The sequence below is a fragment of the Aspergillus undulatus genome (assembly GCF_047715775.1).
Source record: "Aspergillus undulatus strain CBS 261.88 unplaced genomic scaffold BDV17scaffold_19, whole genome shotgun sequence".
Lineage (NCBI taxonomy): Eukaryota > Fungi > Ascomycota > Eurotiomycetes > Eurotiales > Aspergillaceae > Aspergillus > Aspergillus undulatus.
Window position 1 is genome coordinate 425,156 of NW_027396623.1, and position 23,356 is coordinate 448,511.

The 23,356-nt window shown below is 48.6% G+C and overlaps 11 protein-coding genes across 11 annotated transcripts; 8 read left to right on the forward strand and 3 right to left on the reverse strand.

Moving 5' to 3' along the window:
- Nucleotides 1–17: 17 nt before the first annotated feature.
- Nucleotides 18–1,502, forward strand: nap1 (histone chaperone NAP1). The gene is made up of 3 exons (XM_073757654.1): nt 18–977; nt 1,028–1,365; nt 1,435–1,502. The coding sequence occupies exons 1-3, from the start codon at nt 143–145 to the stop codon at nt 1,483–1,485; spliced, it is 1,224 nt and encodes a 407-aa protein (XP_073616476.1). The 5' UTR covers nt 18–142; the 3' UTR covers nt 1,486–1,502.
- Nucleotides 1,503–2,305: 803 nt separating this feature from the next.
- Nucleotides 2,306–7,737, forward strand: BDV17DRAFT_60730 (type V myosin). The gene is made up of 7 exons (XM_073764844.1): nt 2,306–2,565; nt 2,635–2,767; nt 2,819–3,008; nt 3,060–6,918; nt 6,972–7,045; nt 7,108–7,322; nt 7,383–7,737. Exons 1-7 carry the CDS (start codon nt 2,431–2,433, stop codon nt 7,490–7,492), a joined length of 4,716 nt encoding a protein of 1,571 aa, XP_073616477.1. The 5' UTR covers nt 2,306–2,430; the 3' UTR covers nt 7,493–7,737.
- On the forward strand, nt 7,738–8,887 carry BDV17DRAFT_60747 (non-canonical purine NTP pyrophosphatase). Its single transcript, XM_073764845.1, has 6 exons — nt 7,738–8,147; nt 8,233–8,306; nt 8,369–8,513; nt 8,576–8,612; nt 8,677–8,738; nt 8,792–8,887. Exons 1-6 carry the CDS (start codon nt 7,983–7,985, stop codon nt 8,852–8,854), a joined length of 546 nt encoding a protein of 181 aa, XP_073616478.1. The 5' UTR covers nt 7,738–7,982; the 3' UTR covers nt 8,855–8,887.
- Nucleotides 8,888–8,919: 32 nt separating this feature from the next.
- Nucleotides 8,920–11,441, reverse strand: BDV17DRAFT_281355 (peptidase family C78-domain-containing protein; the record flags this gene model as incomplete). Its single annotated transcript, XM_073760012.1, has 8 exons — nt 8,920–9,121; nt 9,225–9,373; nt 9,489–9,671; nt 9,975–10,195; nt 10,257–10,386; nt 10,553–11,020; nt 11,070–11,233; nt 11,285–11,441. The coding sequence occupies 8 exons, from the start codon at nt 11,439–11,441 to the stop codon at nt 8,920–8,922; spliced, it is 1,674 nt and encodes a 557-aa protein (XP_073616479.1).
- Nucleotides 11,442–12,021: 580 nt separating this feature from the next.
- BDV17DRAFT_60934 (aspartate kinase) lies at nt 12,022–14,067 on the forward strand. The gene is made up of 4 exons (XM_073764846.1): nt 12,022–12,279; nt 12,345–12,425; nt 12,521–13,770; nt 13,823–14,067. Exons 1-4 carry the CDS (start codon nt 12,131–12,133, stop codon nt 13,918–13,920), a joined length of 1,578 nt encoding a protein of 525 aa, XP_073616480.1. The 5' UTR covers nt 12,022–12,130; the 3' UTR covers nt 13,921–14,067.
- Nucleotides 14,068–15,563: 1,496 nt separating this feature from the next.
- On the forward strand, nt 15,564–18,101 carry BDV17DRAFT_60959 (forkhead box transcription factor). The gene has a single exon (XM_073764847.1). It carries the CDS (start codon nt 15,670–15,672, stop codon nt 17,818–17,820), a length of 2,151 nt encoding a protein of 716 aa, XP_073616481.1. The 5' UTR covers nt 15,564–15,669; the 3' UTR covers nt 17,821–18,101.
- On the forward strand, nt 17,800–18,262 carry BDV17DRAFT_60978 (uncharacterized protein). Its single transcript, XM_073764848.1, has one exon. It carries the CDS (start codon nt 17,900–17,902, stop codon nt 18,140–18,142), a length of 243 nt encoding a protein of 80 aa, XP_073616482.1. The 5' UTR covers nt 17,800–17,899; the 3' UTR covers nt 18,143–18,262.
- BDV17DRAFT_261598 (BUD31 family protein) lies at nt 18,240–19,533 on the reverse strand. Its single transcript, XM_073757655.1, has 3 exons — nt 19,159–19,533; nt 18,932–19,062; nt 18,240–18,874 (listed from the first exon to the last, which is right to left on the reverse strand). Exons 1-3 carry the CDS (start codon nt 19,328–19,330, stop codon nt 18,731–18,733), a joined length of 447 nt encoding a protein of 148 aa, XP_073616483.1. The 5' UTR covers nt 19,331–19,533; the 3' UTR covers nt 18,240–18,730.
- Nucleotide 19,534: 1 nt separating this feature from the next.
- Nucleotides 19,535–20,257, forward strand: BDV17DRAFT_261599 (Tim10/DDP family zinc finger protein). Its single transcript, XM_073757656.1, has 2 exons — nt 19,535–19,762; nt 19,860–20,257. Exons 1-2 carry the CDS (start codon nt 19,663–19,665, stop codon nt 20,024–20,026), a joined length of 267 nt encoding a protein of 88 aa, XP_073616484.1. The 5' UTR covers nt 19,535–19,662; the 3' UTR covers nt 20,027–20,257.
- A 6-nt stretch (nt 20,258–20,263) lies between these two features.
- BDV17DRAFT_261602 (60S ribosomal protein uL23) lies at nt 20,264–21,451 on the reverse strand. The gene is made up of 4 exons (XM_073757657.1): nt 21,386–21,451; nt 21,047–21,108; nt 20,687–20,973; nt 20,264–20,627 (listed from the first exon to the last, which is right to left on the reverse strand). Exons 1-4 carry the CDS (start codon nt 21,408–21,410, stop codon nt 20,540–20,542), a joined length of 462 nt encoding a protein of 153 aa, XP_073616485.1. The 5' UTR covers nt 21,411–21,451; the 3' UTR covers nt 20,264–20,539.
- A 230-nt stretch (nt 21,452–21,681) lies between these two features.
- BDV17DRAFT_261606 (25S rRNA (adenine2142-N1)-methyltransferase) lies at nt 21,682–23,087 on the forward strand. Its single transcript, XM_073757658.1, has one exon. The coding sequence runs from the start codon at nt 21,715–21,717 to the stop codon at nt 22,585–22,587; it is 873 nt and encodes a 290-aa protein (XP_073616486.1). The 5' UTR covers nt 21,682–21,714; the 3' UTR covers nt 22,588–23,087.
- Nucleotides 23,088–23,356: the final 269 nt, after the last annotated feature.

Here is a 23,356-nt window from a genome sequence, read left to right on the forward strand (position 1 = left end):
AGCCCATCAGGAATAAGAAGGCGGATTTTCCTATCGCGCCGTACGTTAACCCAAACCCCCTCGAGGAGCATCCCTCGTATCCGCCGTATTGATCTGACAAGTTCTGCCTTTGACAGCACACCGCAAAATACACCAGCTAACAATGCACCGATCTCGTCCCATGCTCAGCAACCCGGAGTTTCCAGTATCAAAGAAGGTAAAGATTCGTTACCGTTCTGAAGGGGCTCTAATGGGTCGACTAACCAGTGTTGATTGGGTTTTAGAATCGCTCGACCATGCTACTGCAGCTTCGCTGTTCGCGAGAAACCCCGGGCTCGTTTCTATGATCCAAGGGAAACTTGGCTCGCTCGTCGGTCGCTCGTCGGGCTACATCGAGTCTCTACCTGTCTCTGTCCGTCGCCGGGTCGCTGGTCTGAAAGGTATTCAGAAGGAACACGCCAAGCTGGAAGCTCAGTTTCAGGAGGAGGTCCTCGAACTTGAGAAGAAGTATTTTGCAAAATTCACTCCTCTCTATGAGCGACGTGCCACTATCGTCAACGGAGCTACTGAGCCGACCGAAACGGAAATTGAAGCCGGCAAGGGAGAGGAAGAGGACATTGTAACCAAGGACGAAGACTCGAAGAAGGAAGAAGATGAAAAAGAATCTCCAATGGCCGGAATCCCAGAGTTCTGGCTTTCTGCAATGAAGAACCAGATCTCTCTTGCTGAGATGATCACTGACAAGGATGAAGAGGCGCTCAAGCATTTGATTGATATCCGCATGGAATACCTTGATCGCCCTGGATTTAGGCTCATCTTCGAATTTTCCGAGAACGAATTTTTCAGCAACAAGACAATCTCAAAAACATACTTCTACAAGGAAGAGAACGGCTATGGCGGTGATTTCATCTATGATCATGCCGAGGGCACCAAGGTTGATTGGAAGGCCGAAAAGGATCTTACTGTTCGCGTGGAAAGCAAGAAACAGAGGAACAAGAGTGAGACAACATGTCAAGGTTTTGCATGACTGAAACTAACCCACCGCCAGACACAAAACAGACCCGTGTAGTCAAGATCACCGTTCCGACAGAGTCCTTTTTCAATTTCTTCGCCCCGCCTCAGCCTCCATCTGATGACGATGACACCGTTGCTACGGATATCGAAGAACGCCTAGAGCTTGACTACCAGCTTGGTGAAGATATCAAAGAGAAGCTTATTCCTCGTGCTATCGATTGGTTCACCGGTGAAGCTCTCCAATTCGAAGAACTTGGTGACGATATGGACCCGGAAGAGTTTGACGAGTTCGACGATGAGGATGATGAGGATGACGATGAGGATGACGATGGCAGGGGCTCTGATCGTGATGTTGATGACTCCGATGAAGAGGTGCGCACTTGACCCCCATCTTAGTTTGCCTCCATATTTTTTCAACTTCGGGATGCTAATGCTAGGCAGGACGGTACTTCCAAGCCAAAGAAAGAGGCTGCAGAGTGCAAGCAAAGCTAAGAAAAAAAAAAAAAAAACAAGTGTCCAAGACCACACCACACGCAAGCCTGGATTATGCAACAGTTTGATAGCTCTGGCTTGTAGTGGTGGCTTTTAATTTTGCTCACGATGCCTTGTCTTTCTTCCTCCCAGATTGTTCTTTTTAAACATCATCTAGCAAGGCTATTAATGACCCTCACATGACATACTGAGTATGTGTAAAACATACGGAGCGCAGGGTCTTCTATTTCGATGAATAGGCGGGCGCGGTCATCTTTCGCCTTTGTCACATTGGGGAAAAGTCTAACCTCACGCTACTCGCTTCCCCTTCCCGCGATTTTATTATTGTTTTGTCTTAATGTTGAGTCATTCGTGGCGCGAGGAGTAGGTGAATTTTCGTCTAATTGTTCTTGAACATGCGTGTCAATAGCACAAATGTTGAGAAAATGCATGATAAAGGGTCTTAATGGTCACATCTGGTTGGTATGTTCCATGGAAATGAAAACACGAACAACTGCTTCAGGAAATTCAACTATAATGGGTTTACCCGCTTGTCTACACCGTAGAAAATGAATCTTCGACGAGGGTGGGATGATTTGGCGAAAGTACGGACTGCTGCCGCTCGGCGTGAGACTGGGTGGAGAACGACTTAGCCAGTAGCACGGAGTCCGAGGCTCCTCAGGGGCTGCGTTAGAGCGGCCAGTCTGGTCATCCATCGCTTTTGGGATTCCTACTTCAGCGGAGCATGAAAGCTCTCTTCTCAAAGCCCACGTCTTGCTACCCGGTGCCCTGGAAGGCAGTTTTTTTTTTTTTTTATTTCTTTCTACGTTTTCTTTGACGCTCAAGTGTTCTCTTTTTGTTTGTGCTTTTCTTTCTAGATGCCTTTCCTAGACTCGCTGTGAGCAACCAACATCCTATTATCCTGTGACGCTCTCATTTAATTCTACACCGTTCTACGTGGGCACGATGGCGCATAACTATGAGGTTGGAACAAGGGCCTGGCAACCTGATGCCACTGAGGGCTGGGTAGCCTCTGAGGTTAAGGAAAAGTTGGTTGACGGCGACAAAGTTCGGCTTGTGTTTGTCCTGGAGAATGGCGAGGTTCGTCTACTCGTGTCTCATGCACTCAAACATGTATGTTGAACTGGAACTAAAAAACACATGCAATAGTCCAAAGAGATACAAACCACGCAAGCCGAATTGCAAATGGATAATAATTCCAACTTGCCGCCGTTAATGAACCCTGCTATGCTTGAAGCTAGTGAGGATCTTACAAATTTATCCCATCTCAACGAACCAGCTGGTACCGCCGTCCGCTTCAAAAGTATTACGGCTGAGACTAACTTTCTCGCAGTTCTACAGGCCATCAAGTTACGTTATGCGCAGAAGGAGATATATACGTACAGTGGCATCGTCCTTATTGCGACCAACCCTTTCGCTCGTGTCGATTCTCTGTACGTGCCCCAGATGGTCCAGGTATATGCCGGGAAACATCGGGCATCTCAAGCGCCGCATCTATTCGCTATCGCAGAAGAGGCATTCGGGTAAGTCGTGGTCCCCTAGAGTGAACATCGCGTATTGACGGCGTGCCGCAGTGATATGTTACGCGATGGAAAGAACCAAACCATCGTGGTTTCAGGCGAGTCCGGCGCTGGTAAGACAGTGAGCGCAAAATATATCATGCGATATTTCGCGACCCGCGAGTCTTCCGACCAGCCCGGAAAATATACCACGAGTAGAGCCGATGCAATTAGTGAAACCGAAGAACAAATCTTGGCCACAAACCCGGTTATGGAAGCTTTCGGCAATGCAAAAACTACTCGCAACGACAACTCGTCCCGCTTTGGGAAATACATTGAGATAATGTTTGACGACAAAACCAATATTGTTGGTGCCAAGATACGAACCTATCTTCTGGAGAGATCGCGCCTTGTCTTTCAGCCTCTGAAGGAGCGTAACTATCATATCTTCTACCAGCTTGTGGCCGGAGCTACTGATTCTGATAAGCAAGAACTTGGCCTTACTTCGGTTGAAGACTTTGACTTTCTCAACCAGGGCGGGACGCCGGTTATTGATGGAGTCGACGACAAGGCGGAATTCATCGCGACAAAGAAGTCTTTAGGAACTATTGGTGTGCCTGAGAAAACACAAATGGAGATCTTCCGTATTCTTGCGGCATTGCTGCATCTGGGAAATGTCAAGATTACGGCCACAAGAACTGATTCGACTCTCTCACCATCCGAACCCTCACTTGCCCGTGCATGCGACATACTTGGGATCGATGCCAATGAGTTTGCGAAATGGATCGTCAAGAAACAGCTAATAACAAGAGGGGAGAAGATCACTTCTAATCTGACACAGCAACAGGCAATTGTTGTTAGAGACTCGATCGCCAAGTTCATATATTCTAGCCTTTTCGACTGGCTCGTCGACAAAATCAATCGTGGCCTAGCAACGGATGAAGTTTTGGGCAAGTTCAAGTCGTTCATCGGTGTCTTGGATATTTACGGTTTCGAGCACTTCGCCAAGAATTCCTTTGAACAGTTTTGCATCAACTATGCAAACGAAAAATTGCAGCAAGAGTTCAATCAGCACGTTTTCAAGCTTGAGCAAGAAGAATACGTGCGAGAACAAATTGACTGGACGTTCATTGATTTCTCGGATAACCAGCCTTGCATTGACCTCATCGAGGCGAAGTTGGGCATTTTATCTCTTCTAGATGAAGAATCTAGGTTGCCCATGGGTTCAGACGAACAATTTGTGACTAAGCTCCATCACAACTTCGCCGCCGATAAACAGAAGTTCTACAAGAAACCTAGATTTGGAAAGTCGGCGTTCACAATCTGCCATTATGCCGTTGATGTGACTTACGAGTCGGATGGATTCATTGAAAAGAACCGTGATACTGTCCCAGATGAGCACATGGAGATCTTGCGCAATTCTTCCAACGAGTTCGTAAAAGAGATATTGGATACTGCTGCTTCTGTCCGCGAAAAGGACTCAGCCGCAATTTCGTCTAAACCAGTCACGGCGCCTGGTCGGAAAATTGGTGTTGCGATCAACCGCAAACCAACATTGGGCGGCATTTTCAAGTCTTCGCTGATTGAGCTTATGAGCACCATCAATTCCACTGACGTACACTATATCCGATGCATCAAGCCCAACGAAGCGAAAGAAGCTTGGATGTTTGAGGGGCCCATGGTGCTTAATCAATTGAGGGCTTGTGGTGTCTTGGAAACTGTTCGTATCAGTACGGCCGGATATCCTACTCGATGGACTTACGAGGAGTTTGCTATCCGTTATTACATGCTCTGCCATTCCTCACAATGGACATCAGAGATCAAGGATATGTGTCATGCAATTTTGCGCAAGGCTCTTGGTGATGCCACCCAGCAAAAACACGACAAATATCAATTAGGCTTGAGCAAGATCTTCTTCCGAGCCGGCATGCTTGCCTTCCTTGAGAACCTTCGGACATCGAGGCTCAACGAGTGCGCAATTATGATCCAGAAAAATCTGAGATGCAAATACTACCGGCGCAGGTATCTTGAAGCGCGTTCTTCCGTCCTCGCCACCCAATCCTTGGTTCGAGGTTTTCTTGCCAGGCAGCGGGCAGCGGATATACGTCGGATCAAAGCTGCAACGACCATTCAAAGAGTGTGGAAGGGACAAAAGGAGAGAAAGAAATATAATGAGATTCGCAACAATGTTATCCTCCTTCAATCATTATCTAAGGGCTTCCTTTGCCGGCGGAACATCTTGGACTCAATTCACGGCAACGCAGCGAAAGTGATACAGCGTGCCTTCCGCACCTGGCGGCAGCTGCGCGCATGGCGGCAGTACCGCCGGCAAGTGGTCATTGTCCAGAACCTTTGGCGGGGTAAACAGGCGAGAAAGGAGTACAGGACACTCAGAGAAGAAGCCCGGGACCTAAAACAAATCTCGTATAAGTTGGAAAATAAGGTTGTCGAGCTAACTCAGTACTTGGAATCTTTGAAAAGGGAGAACAAGTCACTCAATTCCCAACTTGAAAACTACGAGACTCAACTGAAGTCTTGGAGGAGCCGTCACAACGCGCTGGAGAATCGGTCGAGAGAACTACAAGCTGAGGCTAACCAAGCTGGCATCACCGCTGCCCGACTTACGGCCATGGAGGAAGAGATGAACACGTTGCAGCAGAATCATGCTGATGCACAGGCCAATATCAAACGCCTTCAGGAAGAAGAGAGGGTTTCCCGTGAATCAATACGATCCGCCAACCAGGAACTGGAGAAGCTCAAACAAATAAATGCAGAGGCTGAGAGTGAAAAATCATCCCTTCGGCAACAGGTTCTTGACCTCGAGGAACAACTGGAGGTCGCGAAAAGAACACTGCCTCTCCAAGCCGCGAATGGAGACCAGCAAGCCGGTGGGCCTATGCCACCACCTGCAAATGGCCTTATTAACCTGGTCTCATCGAAGAAGACGAAGCCTAAAAGGCGCAGCGCTGGCGCAGAAAGAATTGACACTGATCGATTCAGCGGCGCCTATAACCCCCGGCCTGTATCAATGGCAGTCCCAAGTGCACTAGGCCGTCAGAATTACTCCGCTGCTGCCATCTCCTCAGGGCTTGATTCTGTGGAGGCGGAGCTCGAGACTCTACTTTCCGAAGAGGATGATCTGAACGAGGAAGTTACAATTGGTCTGATACGCAACCTCAAGATCCCAGCGCCCAATTCTACTCCGCCGCCGACTGAGAAGGAGGTCCTGTTCCCCGCCTACCTTATCAACCTCGTTACATCTGAGATGTGGAATAACGGGTTTGTCAAGGAGTCTGAGCGCTTCCTAGCCAACGTCATGCAGTCAATACAACAGGAGGTGATGCAACACGATGGTGAAGACACAATCAGCCCTGGCGCCTTCTGGCTTTCCAATGTGCATGAGATGCTTTCATTCGTATTTTTGGCCGAAGATTGGTACGAAGCACAAAAAACTGATAACTATGAGTATGATCGTCTTTTGGAGATCGTCAAGCATGATTTGGAAAGTTTGGAGTTCAACATCTACCACACTTGGATGAAACTGCTCAAGAAGAAGCTTTTCAAGATGATCGTCCCGGCCATTATCGAATCTCAATCTCTTCCCGGCTTCGTTACCAACGAAACAAATCGGTTTCTTGGAAAACTGTTGCCATCCAACAACAATCCAGCCTTTAGCATGGACAACCTCCTCAGTCTTCTGAACAATGCGTACAAGGCGATGAAGGCCTTCTATCTGGAAGATTCAATTGTCACTCAGACTGTCACGGAGCTTCTTCGCCTTGTCGGTGTGACGGCTTTCAATGACCTCCTGATGAGACGGAACTTTCTTTCCTGGAAGCGAGGTCTCCAGATCAACTATAACATCACCCGCATCGAAGAATGGTGTAAAAGCCACGATATGCCAGAAGGAACATTGCAATTGGAGCATCTAATGGTAAGCTCAAAGCGATCAGCTTCCAGTGACATGAGGACTGACAAAATTAACAGCAAGCAACAAAGCTCCTTCAGTTAAAAAAGGCTACGTTGAACGATATAGAGATCATTCAAGATATCTGTTGGATGTAAGATTATCAACCCTTTGTTACGTTCTGAATAAGCCTTGATTCTAATCATGTGTAACTAGGCTGTCCCCAAACCAGATTCAAAAGCTTTTGAATCAATATCTTGTGGCTGATTACGAACAACCCATCAACGGGGAAATCATGAAAGCAGTGGCTTCTCGTGTTACAGAGAAAAGTGATGTGCTGCTCCTGGCCCCAGTTGATATGGAGGATAGCGGGCCATATGAGATTGCCGAACCCCGTGTGATCACTGCTCTGGAAACATACACTCCATCTTGTGAGTTTCCGCAGCCTCCCTTCGAGGAGACTCAATCTTGCTAACCACCTCTTCATAAAGGGCTCCAAACTCCACGGTTAAAACGCCTTGCTGAAATTGTTTCCGCTCAGGCAATGGCCCAGCAAGATAAGCCGGAGAATTTAGAAAATGGCGGAATTCCTACCGATTGATTCCCCATTTTATGTAATATTCCTTCACCATTTCCTTGAATGGCGGGTAAATGAGTAAGGGCATCCGCTAAGCAGCTGAACCAGCTCAATCAATATCATGAGCATGCATACCGCCCTGTCGAAATATATATTGGAACTTCTTAGATGCCTTGTCATGACCTACGAATCATATTTGACTTCTATTGCCACCGTCCATCTCCTGGTGGCGTCGCTTCCACACGTTGTATCTACCCTGAGTACACTAGGCGTTGCGACTCGTTACTCTGTAAGTCATGTGGGTCTGACTGATCCCGTTCAGTGATGTAGTGGAGTGTGTAGCTTCCTTCCACTCCCTCACTCTTTTTGCACCGCGTATATAAGTACAAACCGGAGCAGAACTCCAATCCATGACAGACCAAGAATATCCAGTGATCGAGTATCAGTGTCGAACCGCACCAATAACCCGTGATCTTATCCGCTCGCCTGCTCAGGTGGTTTTCGCTGCGGAACCATGAAGACCCTGAATTTTATCACTGGGAACAAGAATAAACTAGCCGAGGTTAGAGCTATACTAGGCGATGTGATTGACGTCCAGAACCAAGCTGTCGATGTGCCCGAAATACAGGGCACGATTGAAGAGATAGCAAAGGAAAAGTGCAGGCATGCCGCGAACGCAGTAAGTGGGCGAAAGCAATATCCAAGACACATGCACCAGAGAACGCAACAGTCAAGACTTGGGCGGCTAACACGATCCTTCAAAGGTGGGAGGCCCGGCATTGACTGAAGACACGGCTCTGGAGTTTCATGCCTTGAAGGGCCTGCCCGGCCCTTATATGTAAGGCCCATCCCCGCGCCTACACCGAGAAAATCGCATATCCCCAGTCTAATGCTATCTAGCAAATCGTTCCTTGAGGCGCTGCACCACGAGGGACTGAACAAAATGCTTGACTCGTTTGAGACAAGAGAGGCAGAAGCCGTATGCACTTTCGCATTTTCTCCTGGTCCCGGGTCGGAGCCGATCATATTCCAGGGAAGAACAGAGGTATGAACAGCGACGAGACTGTGTGCGTACGAGAATTGAATCATCTAACGCTTGCTCTTCAGGGCACCATTGTGAGGCCCAGGGGCCCAGCGAGTTTCGGTATGTTCACAGGCCCGACTAGTGATGATTATGTCAAATCTCGTTAAGTATCTTCTCTTTGCAGGATGGGATCCGATATTCGAGCACGACGGCAAGACGTACGCAGAGATGACCAAGGAAGAAAAGGTCGGAACACTCCATGTGGCCCGTCACACTCGCCGTCACTAACCTTCCAACAGAATAAAGTCTCTCACAGGTATAAGGCGCTCCTTAAATTACAGCAGTGGCTCGCTGAGCAGTAATGATTGTGGGGAACGCGTTCGCCTAAGGTTGGTATCATAATTGTTATTACGGGCTTCTGGGTAGTCTAGTCTGAGTTCCTCGCTTGATCACTCTTCCAATTTTCTACCCAGGAAGAGATCCTAGAGCAGTTAGAGTCCACGTCGCCATCCTCCTCGCTATTTAGTTCAACCACGATCTCTTCATCAAAGGCCTCGCGGGCCTCTTCAAGGAGAACCCCGAAGATCTCCGCATCTAGGTTTTCTTGTAGCTTCACTTCGTGGTAGCCCCTGCAGCGGGTTAGATCCATCCGCTTTTCAGATGAGAACAGAGACGACGAGGGTTGTTTAGACATGTGTAAAACAGAAATAGGGTAGAATTGGGTATAAGTACCTTGAGCTGAGGCGGTCATATAGAGTGGATGTAGATGGGCAGCGCACTACCACAACAAGGTCGATCCACGATTTAGGAAAGAGATCACACGCATGCCAGTCTATTAAATAGCCGCCCTGAAGCAGCTCGTCTTCAATCGCATCTAGAAGCTGCAAGTGGTCGGCTAAGGTAAGTAGAGGCCATAAGATAAGGGTGGGATCGGATGTTCAAATATCAGACCCGCAAAAGAAGAGAAGGGAAAGTAAATGCCCAAGTGAAACCTACTTTGTCCTCGTCCACTACCCAACTCTTAAGTTCCTCGTCATAGGTGTCATAGCAGCCTCGGTCTTTCGCGACCTGATTTATCGAGAGATGCCGCAAGCCTGTGTCCTGGGCTAGCTGCTCGCAGTGCACAGTTTTCCCAACACCAGGCGTGCCCGTGATGATTATGTTCGGAGATTTCCGCATCTTGTATGTTTATTAATGACAGGGTATCTGAGAATAAAACCGTGGTTTCGGTTCTGGCGTCGATTCTTGTGATGGATATTTTAGATGCCAAGAGTAAAACTTGGTGGGGTTTAATGCCTCAGGCACTGATCTGGTGGAGTGGTCATCTCCTTAAGAGGCCATTATGATAGTACTGACCGGAGAGAGTACGCATATCTACTTGGGATCGAGAACAGACAACGCTTTGGTAGCGGCAGTAGACTAGTGATCCGGGGGGATGCCAGGGGGAAACAACCTGAATCCGTCAGAGGAGCTGGTAGTGACAAGGTGGGGTGCATACTTGAGGAGCTCGAATGTATGGTAATTCTGTAGATAATCCACGCCCTTTCTGTATCCCTTCAGAATGCGAGTCGGATCGGCAACCTTGATTCTAGGGGTAGCAGCGTGTTTGATGACGGAGGGCGTCTTGAAGGTCGGATCGAATACCAGTAAATTGGCCTTTCCCTGCTCTCGAATCTCAAAACCAACAATGGTCATAGAATGACCTGCCCGTTTGTCCTCTTATTAGTTTACCGTTTCTAATGTGATTATTTAAAGTTCACGCACCCCGGTGTTGGAAATAAATAGGCGGCAGATTTGTCAGTACGACCTTTTCGGTCTCATCCAAGGGGCAAGCGCTTTTGAAAGAGGCGGCAATGTGCGAGAGCAAAGAGCTGTGAGCGGGCATTTCCTTCGACTTGCCAATGATACTTGCTTCGCACCTGGTAGCGTTAGCACCTGTACTGCCAAACGAGAGGGACAGACTGTGATATACTGGATTTTGAGGCTTAGAAAAAGAGCCTGAGCCTGTGATACTCCAGTGAGCGCTAATTCTGTGTAAGATTTCGTTGCAATAGCCTCACCTCAGAAGTGCCAATATACTTCCTTGTACCTCTGATACCGCCGGTTTCAGTCCGTCCTATGCTGTTGTAGCCCTCGTCCCACGCATGTTCAATCATATCCTGGAGTCGCAGGATTGTGGGCAAGGCGCCGGTAAATCGCTCGCTTCCAGGGCTGCGGGATTGTTGTATATAGGATACCAGCATTTGAATGTTCCTATACCCACAGAAGCCTCCCTCTCTTGGCATCTTGGAAATGTGATGAACATGGGCGCTGCAGAGGAACGCACGCTGAACGGACTTATCCTGCCCACATAGCTGAGCGAGGGCCGGTACAACATTTGGCGTTTGATTTTCAATGACGACATGTCTCGAGAGCCTGCCATCTGGTGTAACCCTTGTCAATTTAGTCATTGCATTGCCTTGGTCTAACATCCGGAGGAGCCAGGAAGGCATTTTCTTCTCGTGGGCATACGGTCCCAGCTCCGCCCGCTGTTCAGTAGTTAGTGGTAGCATGCATGGATGGAGCTCGGTTACGCACGCCTAGTCTTTTTGTGTTTCCGTTGAGTGGTTTTTTCAGACTCATCTGTAAATGGGGTTTGGCTCGATCATCACTCGGCGGAGAGCGAGCTTTTGTGACGTTGTGGTTTCGAATATGAGATTGAGTCAATGATGTATGTCCAGACTGAACGGAATCTTCAGGATCTAATTGATCTTTAGCGCCGTATGAACAATCTGGGTATCGACTGCTCTTACGATCTGTCCTGGCCGCAATTTGAGTAGGCACCCCGGGATGCGCCTGCGTTTCATGTTCAGGGTGACAATATTGAAGGTGCTGGGCAACAAAATCGCTGTCGGGATCAAAAAAGGGACAAAATGGGCATGTCGAGTCCCCCGCGCTTTGAGCATTCATTTCAGGTAACCTGGAGAACCCAACCGGTTCGGTGGCGGTAGAAAAGCGAAGTCAACCAGAAAAAATGACGAGAACGACAGAAATTGCATCAAGTATGCAACCCGATTGCGTCTGGCATGTATGGGAAGTCGGAATCGTGATAAGATACTCGATATGCGCGGTGACCCGTGCTTCAGGCTGCTGTGTTTGCATGCACTTCAAGCCTCACCGCGGAAAGCGCTGCATGGCCAATAGTAGAGTGTAGTATTGAGAGCCGGGTCTGCAGACTGTCACCCACGAGCTGTCAGCTTGCACTATGCCGCCTCGGGAGCAATCCTCATCGAGCCCAAGACCATCATCTATCAGGACTCTAAAAATGCTTGTCCAGCTGGCCGAGACCTTCCTAGTCAAGGGTTCAAAAGTGCAAGTCTTGTCAGGCACCTCGGAAGCGGGTTGATCTATTCCAGGCCAATCAGGAGCAGGTACCGTCTCCCCGACATCGTCATGGGCCTTATTAATAATGGATTCCACTAATGCTATACGCTAGTTAAATCAAAGATTATCGGACCCCACATGGAAGGCGGAAAAAGCAAGAAGAAAATTATGCCCTCCGCTTTCGCAACCCCGCCGGGCCACATAAAAGATTCCGTTGCCGGATAGTCATACCTGCTCCAGGAACTGGACCATACCTGCTGTATAGCTCCTTCAAAATGAACGGCTCTGTGCAGTCCGACTCAGATATTATTTCTACTTTACAAGATGCGCCAACGAACTCCGTCAACAGCAATTGGGTCGTGCAGAAGTTTGGTGGCACGAGCGTTGGAAAGTTCGCCCACAACATCATCGATCAAGTCGTTCTGTGCGTGGCCTTCCTCGAGCTTTGCTCCCCTGGCCACGGTAATGCTAACATCATTCTTAATTCAGTCCCAGTTTATCAGAACTCAGAGTTGCGGTAGTTTGCTCTGCAAGGAGCAGCTCTACAAAAGCTGAAGGTACTACAAATCGGTGAGTCACACTCCGCTATAGTGCAATTCTCGAAGAAAGGGCCGCGCATTGTACATATCCGCCAGGGAAGAAAGCTGACAAGCCTCCTCGACTAGTCTACTACGAGCCGCGCGCGATGCAGAAAATTCACAGTCGAAACAATATCTCTCCTTTGTCGAGGCGGTTCGCTTGGAGCATGTCGAAGTGGTAGAGACCCAGATTAAGTCCGAGGAACTTAGGACACAGCTTACCTCAGAGATCAACGGTGAATGTGCAAGGGTTCTCAAAGTTCTGGAAGCTGCTCAGACGCTCGGCGAAATTAGTGCGCGTTGTGTGGATAAGGTTATAAGCACAGGGGAGAAGTTGAGTTGCCGCCTTATGGCCGCATTTCTTCAAGACCGCGGGGTAGACTCACAATACGTCGATCTATCTGAGATCATCGATTTCCACATCTCCAGCCAGGGTCTTGACCAGGGATTCTACGACAACCTTGCGGCTTCACTCGGCCGCAAGCTTCGTGCTTGTGAGGACAAGGTTCCTGTCATCACGGGATACTTTGGGACTATACCCGGAGGTCTTCTAGATCAGATTGGGCGTGGTTATACAGACCTGTGTGCGGCTTTGGTTGCTGTTGGTATCCATGCGAAGGAACTGCAAGTGTGGAAGGAAGTCGACGGTATCTTCACTGCAGACCCTCGAAAAGTACCCACCGCTCGTCTCTTACCAGCCATCACGCCTGCTGAAGCTGCTGAGTTAACATTCTATGGCTCCGAAGTGATTCATCCCTTTACAATGGAGCAAGTCATTCGGGCCAAAATACCAATTCGAATAAAAAACGTCATGAATCCAAAGGGGAGCGGGACTGTGATATTTCCTGATTCCACTTACGAGCTCGAACGCACGACACCAGGCCATGATCCGAGACTATTCCGCACGAGGAGCCCGAGTCTTTTGCAACGACCAAAGCGACCAACTGCTGTCACCATTAAGCATAACATCCTTGTGATCAACGTACATTCGAACAAGCGCTCTCTCTCCCACGGATTTTTTGCGGGAATATTCTCTGTCCTCGACCGCTGGAAGCTGTCGATTGATTTGATCTCCACCAGTGAAGTTCATGTCTCAATGGCTCTTCATTCTGAGAGGCCACTTCTTAATGGGGTCGGCAGGGATGAGTATCAGATTATCGACGAGGATTTGAAAGGAGCCTTGAATGATCTGCAAAGATATGGCACCGTTGATATCATACCGGGGATGGCTATTCTTAGCCTTGTGGGAAAGCAGATGAAGAACATGGTAGGGGTGGCTGGGCGGATGTTTACCACTCTCGGCGAGAACAATGTCAATATCGAAATGATTTCCCAAGGTAAGCATAATTGTAATCAGTTGTGCTTGGTTTGAAACTAACTATATTCCAGGCGCAAGCGAGATCAATATCTCATGTGTCATTGAAGAGCGAGACGCCGATCGTGCTCTCAACATCATCCATACCAGCTTATTCACATTTCTAGAATAGGAGAGTGCCTGCGGCTGCTCCGTCGGTCTGCTTTTCTCAGCATTTTGCGCACTTCAGCGGAAGATTTTGTTGTTATTGGATATCCACTATACTTTCTCTTTTGGCCTCGGGAATTTACGCCCTTAACACTGTACGAGCACGTGGCACGAGAGATGTTTTCTGGTTTAGGTTTCTCTTTTGTCCCCTGCATGGTGGCGTTTTGATATCTTTGTCTCATGTTTCACCCCGTGGGCCAGTCTTTTTTGTTGACATTTTCTTTTTGGATAGATCTCGTTCTCACCGGAGCTTATGAGCCTACATTATAGAGCATGTGGTCCGTGTTTCAGCATATGATACTTTCTCTCTGTATACGTTTGCATGTTGAACAAAGATTTGGCACATACTTGGCGGATCAGCCAGCCCTCGGTTATCACGCGCTCCAGGATAAGTACTATTGACGCAAAGTTGCGTCTCGAAGGCCCGAACAGACTGATAATTTACAAGAAGAATCTGACTGATAATATAATTCATAACGCTCGGACTCTGTTCCTTAACGTTTGCAGTTGAGTAACAGGGGGTAGTGTGGATCTGGTATCCCTTGATTGTGGAAGGTGAAGCGTCTTAGTATTGAGTTCAAAGGGATATTTATCTACCTATGAAAATCCGATCCAACGAGGAAGGGAGAGGTTGGAAAGGAACATTGGTCCCTTGACGATGCCCTGGCATGACCTGTGAAAATGGGCGGTTGACTTCGGTGCCTCTTGAAACAAGGGCGTCGAACCATTTCATCCAGAGTTTTTCATTATGCTCGCACTAGCGTACCGAGTACAATGCTGGACCTCGGAATGCAATTGAGCATGGAGCTCCTACTCCGGATCTAGATCGTAGATTAGCTGAGTGTCCGGAGTTCGGCCGTACAGGAGACGTGCTTGATCTCCCTGGCCTCCGTCCGGACTTGTGGAGTGCAAATCGATCTGCCGAGATCGCCAATAATGACGATTTTTTTTGGTGGCGGATCATCAAACGGCAAGGAGAGCCACTTGTTAGCAAGCCCCAGATCTGTTCTACGCCCTTTCGGGGATAGCCCGGGTCCTCATTGTGGCATTGTCGAAACACGGGCGGAGGTAATGTCACAGCATGACAATACAAGTCGCCCAAATGGTTGGCTACTAGCGCCCCACACCGCGCTGAATACGCGTGACGCGTCTGCATCAAACCATACCATACATCCGTGCCGAGTCGCGTCGATATCAACATGCGCTCGTCAGGCCTTCAGGCTCATCTTTCTTTCATTCCATTTCAACTACTAAATCCATTTCATTATTCAGAAAGTATCTCGATTCTCGCACCACCCCACTTCGGCTGCGCAACCTTACCAAGGCAAAGGAATTTGATTAAAAGTCGAATCGCCCGCGTTCCAGATTATCTCGCCCCTCTGATTCCTTCCATTCTTCCTGCCTCGCGCCCGCGACTACCTCACCCACTTGCTGCCTTCTCATCACACCGTCTCGCAGCGACTCATTTTCCTCTTTCTCCCGCCCCATATCGTCCTGTGTAACGAGAGCCACTTGCTCTTCTCGTCGCCCAAGCCTCAACTCCATTAGCCCGATTAATACACCACCGCTCCTGTTATCTACCACCCTGCATCAACTGTGGGCAAGCGCTCTCGAGCGTTGAGCCGAAACCGTCTTTTTGACTGTCATCCAAGCGCAGCGCGTCAAAGGGCCCATTGAACTCGGCCCGAAACCGATACAACCTGGCAGCATCACCATGAGCCCGAAACAGCCCACACCGCGGATCTCGGAAGCACCTTCATCGCATGATAAGGTGACGACCAAACCACGACCTCGCCTAGAACCATCCCCATTACCTCTACAGCCTATTGAGAACCTTTATTCAGCTCAGGACCACGTCCTCAACCCGACATCTACCATCTCAAACAAAGTATCGCCTACGAAAGCCTGTCGCGACTCGCGAACTTCAGCTTCCAGCCAAGGAAAGTTAGGGTTTGTTCCGATTACTGCACCTACACCTCCGATATTTACTACCGATTCTCCCGTAAAAAAGACACCGTACGACACTTATATCCACACTACGACATCTTCATCCGCCCCCATGCCACAGTCTGCCTTGTTCACAACATTCTCGAGTGTCGGCGCTGACAACCAATCATCCCTAGAACATCAGGGTATGGAAGCGTCTTCAGCAGAAAATTTTGCAGATTTTCCCGAGCCGTCCGTTCTTGCGAAGCAGTCTCTCAAACGGTCTCTGTTAGAAGCGGCACCACTGAAAGAGCGGTCAAAGCAAAAAGGGGAAGAGATCATCGCTATGCGGCTGCCAGAGCCCCATGAACTACCAACAATCGAGGATGATGGTACAAAGCCTCCGTACAGTTATGCGACGCTCATTGGGATGTCGATACTGCGCGCTCCGTGTCGAAGGTTGACTCTGGCGCAAATATACAAGTGGATATCAGATACGTTCTCGTACTACAAGAACAGTGATGCCGGTTGGCAAAACAGCATTCGCCATAACCTCAGTCTCAACAAAGCGTTTATCAAGCAGGAACGACCGAAGGACGATCCGGGTAAAGGCAACTATTGGGCTATTGAACCAGGTATGGAGGCACAGTTCATAAAGGACAAACCTCTGCGCCGAGCAACAATGTCCAGCATTCCCCTCCCCGTGGTGCCGCAACGGGAACATGCTCACTCGCAGAGCTCGAGTACTACCACCTGGGCTATACCACCACCTGCCCAGCCATCCGTTACGAAAAGCTCAAAGCATGTGGACTTGTCCTCCGATGCCACGATCCCTGCGTCTGATCCTGCTTTGCAAGAGGACACAGGCGATGAAAGCGCCGTCTGTGCAGCAAATGCACCTCCACCATGCTCTTCTCCTCCACCGATCCATTCTTCTCCTCCAGTTGCACCGCCGCGATTCACTCGTCCAGGAACGCCTCCAACTCCTTCCCATACTACCGGTCCTAATAACGGGCCCCGCCATCGCAAGCGCAAGTCAAATGCTATGAACGATAGTGGATACTTTTCTTCGTTGGAATCTTCCGCGATGCGGTCAAATAAGGCTAGTCATATCTTGACTTCTGATCTAGATATCGAGCCTCCGCGTATCAAGCGTGGAAGGGCCGAGGAAGAAATTGCGCGAATCCGAAGCTCTTCTCATGATATCAGCCCAAGTCACTCTGGATACATGAAAGACGCTGGCATAATTGTCGGATCTTCTCCTGCCCGCAACGAATATATCAGCATGTTGCCGCCCCCTATCACGCCATTAATCAAGTTCAAAAAACCCGCGAAACCTCCGCCATCGGTTTCACCGAACACGAATCTTCGAAACCACCGCAAAAAAATACAGCAGATGGTCAACTCCCCTATCAAGCACTTAGGTCTCACGGATGAAGATCTTCCATGGAGTCCTGCCTTTAACATTCAAGACGAGACTTATACTCCCCATGATCACCTTCACGCCTCCTTCGATGTGTTCGCCGAGCCAACGGCTGATCACGTATCTACCTTGGCGTATGGCTCCCCGGAAAAAAAATCGGCTAAAAGGATCCGCACAACTGTAAGCGCGTCGACTGGCAATGTCCTGGCGGATATCACTGCTATGAGTGGTAATAACCGGATCGGAGGCCTCAAATCCTCATCGCCAACCAAGTCGAAGGGACTCCTTTTCCCCGAGTCACCATCAAGACTTCCCGATTCCGGACGCTTCGTTGATGCTGCCCACGATGATTTCTTCTCATTTCATCTATTTGACGACAGTCCGCAAGAGGTAGACGGTGTGGACCTTTTGCAGGGGTTTCAGAAGATTGGGGGTTCAGGCAAGGACGACACCTCAAGACATCGACCTCATATCTCGCGGCCATCGTTTCAGCGAAGCAGCAATTCGCTGTTCTGAAGCTTCATATCTGCCTTTTTTTTTTTATCTTTTCTTACCTTTCGTTGGATTTGCCCTTTCCTAGGAAGGATAACTTTTCATGCCAGTCATAGTTCGAGCCCACCCTTTATTTGCAATTGGTGTTTCCCCTGGTTTTGGAGGTGCAGTTATGCTCTACTGCCTAGTACCTCTTTGGTTCAAGGTCACGAATCTGGCGTTCATCGGACTTTTCTCTGGCTTCGTTCACTTTTGGCTCTTGCACATCGTTCTTCCTGGAGTTTTGGGCAGAGGCAAGGTTCGGTATTGGTTTTTGACTTTAGCTGACCCCGGGACGATCTTATGATGACCTTTACGAACGATATTTGCTAGGATGTACATGAGCATGCAGCGTTTATATGAGCCTGTTCTTCATTTTAATGTCATTATTGCTGTGTCTTTCCTCGACTACCACGCTTGTTTGTTATTGCTTATCAACTAGTAATTGAAATTCTTCCTTAATGAAATCAGTTGCCGATATGTACAATGTGGTCGCTAATTCTTGATGCGCACCAATGATAGTCGTACTTCGTCTCCCATGCCATTTCAAGCGCGGCGTTGTACCCTCGAAACAAAGCCTGGTGGATAACTTTTGCGAGGACAAGAGCAACAACATCCCGCAGTATCCGATTGCTGCCAAAATCTTCCGCCGGACCAACATTCCACGAGGGCTCTTAGCGTGACGAGCGGCACGTCGCCGCCGCCGAAATTGTTCTCTATGCAGAATCGGTCCGGACCATGAGTTCCCATAAATACTAGTCTCGTTGGACAAGGGACTCCGAAATTCAGGCGGAGTTTTCGAACCATAAATCACCAAAATGCCTGGTTCCAGAAAAGAAACACCCACGAAAGGCCTAATCCTTTATGTAAGGGTATGGACTTAGGGTACGTGTTCCTAATCGCTACTTGCACAGCCCCTGCACCCACAACTAACACACTGTATTATTTGATCTTCCTTCAGCTGCGCCTTGGGTACCCGGCAGATGCAAGTGGCGTTGAAGTTCGTTTCCTTTGTTTGAATACAGCGAAGGCAACAAAGCTAGAAATTGATTAGCCAGATAAATGTGATGACGGATCAGTTGCAGGAGTCTCGTACCTTCTCATATCCTTGCTTCTTCCACTTCGCAATCAAGTTCGCATCCGCATATCCGTTCTTCAAGAGCCAGTCGTAGAGTTGTTTCGATATAGCCTCCTTCTCATAGTACAAATCGTAGATATATCTTGAGCCTATGAAATAGTACCAATGCGATTAGAATAGGTGAACTGGAGCCTTTTCCTTGCGCATGTGGTGTTGCGACACTGGCAACCGAGTGGATTACTCACGTTGATGGCTGATCTGGAAGATGGGCCAGAGGACCTCGTGCTTCTTCTTGCCTTCGTGTGGCGCGTTCTCTGCATCCTTCATTTTGTTGCTAAATTCCAGGAGTGTGTCCTCGATGTCGTCAAAGCCCGCTGGGGGTGGTTTGCGATTGCGGGATGTGCGGACTGGAGGCATATTTGTGATACTTTACTCTCGGGTCGAATGAAGGGAGACGGTAGAGTGAGGTATAGACAGCTTAGACGAGTCCTCCAGTAGCTAGCTTCAAACGGTAAAACAACAAAGAGAAGAAAGTGAAAGGTCCTCGAAATGCGCAGAGACTGAGTCCAGGCGATAGCATGAGACGCCTAAGATAATTCACCGCCTTCACTAAGCTCCAAGGCCGATGTCATTTTTTCGGCAGCAGTAGCCGCAATATCAAGCCCTCAATCCTGTTCCCTCCAGCTCACCACAAGCCTCCAATTCGATCACGAGCCCCCTACGACCTCATTAATCTCATCAGCGACAATATGGACCAAACTCTCGATGTCAATAAGCTATCCGATTCCGACAAAAAGGAGCTGACCCAGCTCCTGCAAAGCGAATCTCAGAAGGCCGCTATCCAGCAAAGTATGTTGACCGTGGTTCTCTTTTCGTCCTTAATTGCTTCATCGCACTTGTATTTGTCGCGCTTTCCATCTTCGCTTGCTAACGACCATTCGTCTAGACGTCCACCATATTGCAGACACCTGCTGGAAGAAGTGTATCACTTCGAAGATTACGTCCGGACGCCTGGACAAGAACGAAGAGGCCTGCGCGTCGAACTGCGTCGACCGGTGGATGGACACCAACATGGCTGTATTGAAACACCTGGAAACACTGCAGCGCCAATAAATGTGATGGATATGCTTTGAGTTTGAAATCTCGTCGGAGAGTAAGGGCAGGGGCCCGGATGAACCAGTCTGATTGATATCTGTGATACTTCGGTGATATGGTTGGAAAGATGTGAAGATATCGCGACTTCTACGACTCGATAGAGGTACGGTTGATTATGGGGCGGTTGGATAGTCGGGTGATATACTGTATTATAGTAATGGAATATATTCATGTTGTTCCTATTAACAATAACACGGAGTCTCCTATGCGGCATGTCTCGATCTGAAATCAAATCAGGATTAATTGACCGTAGAGATATGTCCCTGGCGCTTGGTATGACTACCATTATCTTCGCAGAAGTGCCTGAACTGAATAAAGCTGACATCTACAAAGGGTATTCTCGTGCATAAAGTTCTTTTGTTTTATTCGTTCAGCCATTGGTTATCGCACAGCAGCAGCTAACTGTAGGGCTGATATTTATGCCACAGCGCAAAAGAAAACCGTTTCCCAGACCCAAAGAAAAACAATCACTTAGACAATAGCAAGCTTGGTAGCGGCAATGTCGAGAGCGTCAACGTCGGGAGTAAGGCGAGCGAAGGCCTTCTTGAGTCCGTCGGGCCTATCAGATTATCGTTAGACACAGCGTTTCTTTGTTCCATCTCTTGATTCGGGACGTACCGGACGAGAGTGTTGACCTTGACGGTGTCAACATCGTACAGCTTCTTAAGAGCGGCCTTGATCTGACGCTTGTTGGCCTTAACGTCGACGATGAAGACAAGAGTGTTGTTCTCCTCAATCTTCTTCATGGCGCTCTCGGTGTTCAAGGGGTAGAGGATGATCTTGGCGGCATCGAGGCGAGGAAGGTGAGGGACAGACACCCGGGGGTACTTGGGGGTCCGGGACAGCTGAAGGGTCTTGGGACGGTGGAAGGTAGTCGAGGTGCGGATCTTGCGAGTCTTGTGCGCCTGTTGCATCGAATCACTTTTTAGCGAGAAGGTTCTTTTCTAGATAATGAGCTTGGAGCTGGTATGAACGTACGCCTGCACCCTTCAAGACTGCCTTGGCAGCAGCGCCAGCCTTGTCGCTGGGCTTCGACTTGCCTGTTCAGAAACAAAATGTAAGCGATTTGTATGTTCGGACAAGAATCCGAATTGGAAAGGCGATTTCTCGTCAAGAATCAAGGAATGAAGAGAAAAATAGAGCGGCGTCGATATGTATGTTCTTCCACATCTTCACTCTTGAGGTATATTGCGGCGGACCATTATAACGGTGCGAGCCTCAAATTTCCCACAGCAGCGCTCCGTGACCTCCCAAATATCCCAAAATTGACGAGAAGATGGGTCGCAGAAAATGTCTAAATCGCTGAGATGTGCATACCTGTCTTCTTTGTAACGGGGGCCATAGCTGTCGTTTGGCGCTGTTGTCGTGATTGTCGCAGTGTCGAAAGTCGAATTGTTCGGAGTGTCTTCGCTTAGCAAAAACCCTCGCGGTCTCTCCTCTGTGGGTCACCTGACCAGCCCTTTTCGAAAAGTCTTGGCATGGTCCCCACGATCCACCACCGCTTGTTTTAGGCGGCAGAAACAAAGGCGGTCTACATTTTTGAAGCTCAAGGAATGAAACAGTCCAGCCAGCTTCAAGTCTTATATTAACGGTGAGAAATGCTTCAAATCATCCTTACCGCCAATTATGAAAAGCACTAGGACAATATGACCGCGAAAAAGTCGAAGAACAAGCGTCCCGTACTGCTGTCTCGCACTCGCCCACCTACAGTTCGGAAGAATCATGCAGCTCTATCGGCAAAAGCTACACGGACTCTCATACGTTCTCACCACACCCTTCTCAAACAGCGAGCTCAGGCAATCAAGGCTGGCGACAAGTCTTTAACCAACAGGATCGACGCCGAGATTGCCAAAAATGGAGGATTAGAGAGTTATCAAATAGCAAGCAAGCTCGGTCAGTCGCTGGATCGCGGCGGCGACTCCAGTAAGGTCCTCGTCGATTGGATAGGCCCTCGATTGAGCTGGTTGAAGAATACACCCACTAAGCTCCGAGTCCTCGAGGTCGGTGCACTCAGCACCAGGAACGCATGCTCTCAGAACGCCTACCTTGATGTCACGAGGATAGATCTAAACTCTCAGGAACCGGGGATTTTGAAGCAGGACTTCATGGAACGGCCGCTTCCATCCGGTGATGGAGATCGTTTCCACCTCATCAGTCTTTCTCTGGTGCTAAACTACGTCCCGGACCCAGTCGGTCGGGGGGAGATGCTCAAACGCTGCGTGGCTTTCTTGACAGAGACATCGCCGGCTGGCTCTTCAACGTCTATCGTGCCTAGCTTGTTTCTCGTCCTCCCTGCTCCCTGTGTCACAAATTCGCGATACCTCACCCAAAAAAGATTACAAGATATTCTGGTCAGCATGGGATTCTCTTTGGCAAAGAACAAGCAAACATCAAAACTATTATACCAGCTTTGGGACTATGTCGGAAGTTGTGAGCCCAAGCAGTTCAAAAAGGAGAATCTGAATCCAGGAAGCTCAAGGAACAATTTCGCAATTGTCGTCAAAAGCGAGGGTGATTAGAGCCACTTGTTGCTCTGTTCTCCTCAACGATGGAGGTTTACATTCAAATGATCGTCTCATGAGGCAGGAATGCCCAGACTGTCCCTACGACTGCTAGAACTGAAGACACCACCAGGAGAGACCAATCCAGAAATTGCTCCGTCGAACTGATCTCGCTTCCAAAGATCTTCAGATAGAACGCCAGTGGCAAGATGATGCATATGGTGAAGCACAATGCAGAACCCATCAACGCCATTATCCTGTCGAAAGATGGGAAGATGATTGCCATGACGACAATGATAGCGACGATTATTATGCGAATAAACGCCCTGAGCATCTGACGAACAAGTGAAGCCCGGTCTCCGCGGTCTGAGTCGAGCTCAACCCGCGGTCCCAAGCCGCACAGGATCTCGACCGTGGCGACAAGCGGCCGGCAGCTGTGCCTCGTTAGCGTTCCGAGTTCAACATGCAACATCACTGGACATTGACTGAACTCACTTAAGAGGCACTTTTGTGATAGGTATTATAGCAATGGAGACTATAATGCAAACAGACAAGAATTGCGGGTATCCGTCCATAGTAAAAACGTTAGCCGTAACTTCATCCCGGATCGTACTCCCGAACATCATCCAGCCCAAAACGGCCATTGAACAGTCCAGCGAGTACTGCCGCAGATTAATTGTTAGTACAAGATCGAGTTTTTTTTTTTTTTTTTTTTTTTTTTTTTTTTTTTTTTTTTTTTTTTTTTTTTTTTTTTTTTTTTTTTTTTTTTTTTTTTTTTTTTTTTTTT

Excerpts from the sequence above, each read along its gene's own strand:
- BDV17DRAFT_261606 (XM_073757658.1), top strand. The coding sequence starts at position 21,715 with ATGACCGCGAAAAAGTCGAAGAACAAGCGTCCCGTACTGCTGTCTCGC.
- BDV17DRAFT_60934 (XM_073764846.1), top strand. The coding sequence starts at position 12,131 with ATGAACGGCTCTGTGCAGTCCGACTCAGATATTATTTCTACTTTACAA. Across the intron at positions 12,426-12,520 it reads GCTGAAGGTACTACAAATCG|TCTACTACGAGCCGCGCGCG; the intron begins GTGAGTCACACT and ends CTCCTCGACTAG. Across the intron at positions 13,771-13,822 it reads TATCGAAATGATTTCCCAAG|GCGCAAGCGAGATCAATATC; the intron begins GTAAGCATAATT and ends ACTATATTCCAG.
- BDV17DRAFT_60747 (XM_073764845.1), top strand. The coding sequence starts at position 7,983 with ATGAAGACCCTGAATTTTATCACTGGGAACAAGAATAAACTAGCCGAG. Across the intron at positions 8,148-8,232 it reads GCAGGCATGCCGCGAACGCA|GTGGGAGGCCCGGCATTGAC; the intron begins GTAAGTGGGCGA and ends GATCCTTCAAAG. Across the intron at positions 8,307-8,368 it reads GGCCTGCCCGGCCCTTATAT|CAAATCGTTCCTTGAGGCGC; the intron begins GTAAGGCCCATC and ends AATGCTATCTAG.
- BDV17DRAFT_60730 (XM_073764844.1), top strand. The coding sequence starts at position 2,431 with ATGGCGCATAACTATGAGGTTGGAACAAGGGCCTGGCAACCTGATGCC. Across the intron at positions 3,009-3,059 it reads ATCGCAGAAGAGGCATTCGG|TGATATGTTACGCGATGGAA; the intron begins GTAAGTCGTGGT and ends GGCGTGCCGCAG. Across the intron at positions 7,323-7,382 it reads GGAAACATACACTCCATCTT|GGCTCCAAACTCCACGGTTA; the intron begins GTGAGTTTCCGC and ends CTCTTCATAAAG.
- BDV17DRAFT_60959 (XM_073764847.1), top strand. The coding sequence starts at position 15,670 with ATGAGCCCGAAACAGCCCACACCGCGGATCTCGGAAGCACCTTCATCG.
- BDV17DRAFT_261602 (XM_073757657.1), bottom strand. The coding sequence starts at position 21,410 with ATGGCCCCCGTTACAAAGAAGACAG. Across the intron at positions 21,109-21,385 it reads CCCCGTTACAAAGAAGACAG|GCAAGTCGAAGCCCAGCGAC; the intron begins GTATGCACATCT and ends GTTTCTGAACAG. Across the intron at positions 20,974-21,046 it reads CAGTCTTGAAGGGTGCAGGC|GCGCACAAGACTCGCAAGAT; the intron begins GTACGTTCATAC and ends TCGATGCAACAG.
- nap1 (XM_073757654.1), top strand. The coding sequence starts at position 143 with ATGCACCGATCTCGTCCCATGCTCAGCAACCCGGAGTTTCCAGTATCA. Across the intron at positions 978-1,027 it reads CAAGAAACAGAGGAACAAGA|ACACAAAACAGACCCGTGTA; the intron begins GTGAGACAACAT and ends ACCCACCGCCAG. Across the intron at positions 1,366-1,434 it reads TTGATGACTCCGATGAAGAG|GACGGTACTTCCAAGCCAAA; the intron begins GTGCGCACTTGA and ends AATGCTAGGCAG.
- BDV17DRAFT_60978 (XM_073764848.1), top strand. The coding sequence starts at position 17,900 with ATGCCAGTCATAGTTCGAGCCCACCCTTTATTTGCAATTGGTGTTTCC.
- BDV17DRAFT_261599 (XM_073757656.1), top strand. The coding sequence starts at position 19,663 with ATGGACCAAACTCTCGATGTCAATAAGCTATCCGATTCCGACAAAAAG. Across the intron at positions 19,763-19,859 it reads GAAGGCCGCTATCCAGCAAA|ACGTCCACCATATTGCAGAC; the intron begins GTATGTTGACCG and ends CCATTCGTCTAG.
- BDV17DRAFT_261598 (XM_073757655.1), bottom strand. The coding sequence starts at position 19,330 with ATGCCTCCAGTCCGCACATCCCGCAATCGCAAACCACCCCCAGCGGGC. Across the intron at positions 19,063-19,158 it reads CTTCCAGATCAGCCATCAAC|GCTCAAGATATATCTACGAT; the intron begins GTGAGTAATCCA and ends ACTATTTCATAG. Across the intron at positions 18,875-18,931 it reads AGAAGCAAGGATATGAGAAG|CTTTGTTGCCTTCGCTGTAT; the intron begins GTACGAGACTCC and ends ATCAATTTCTAG.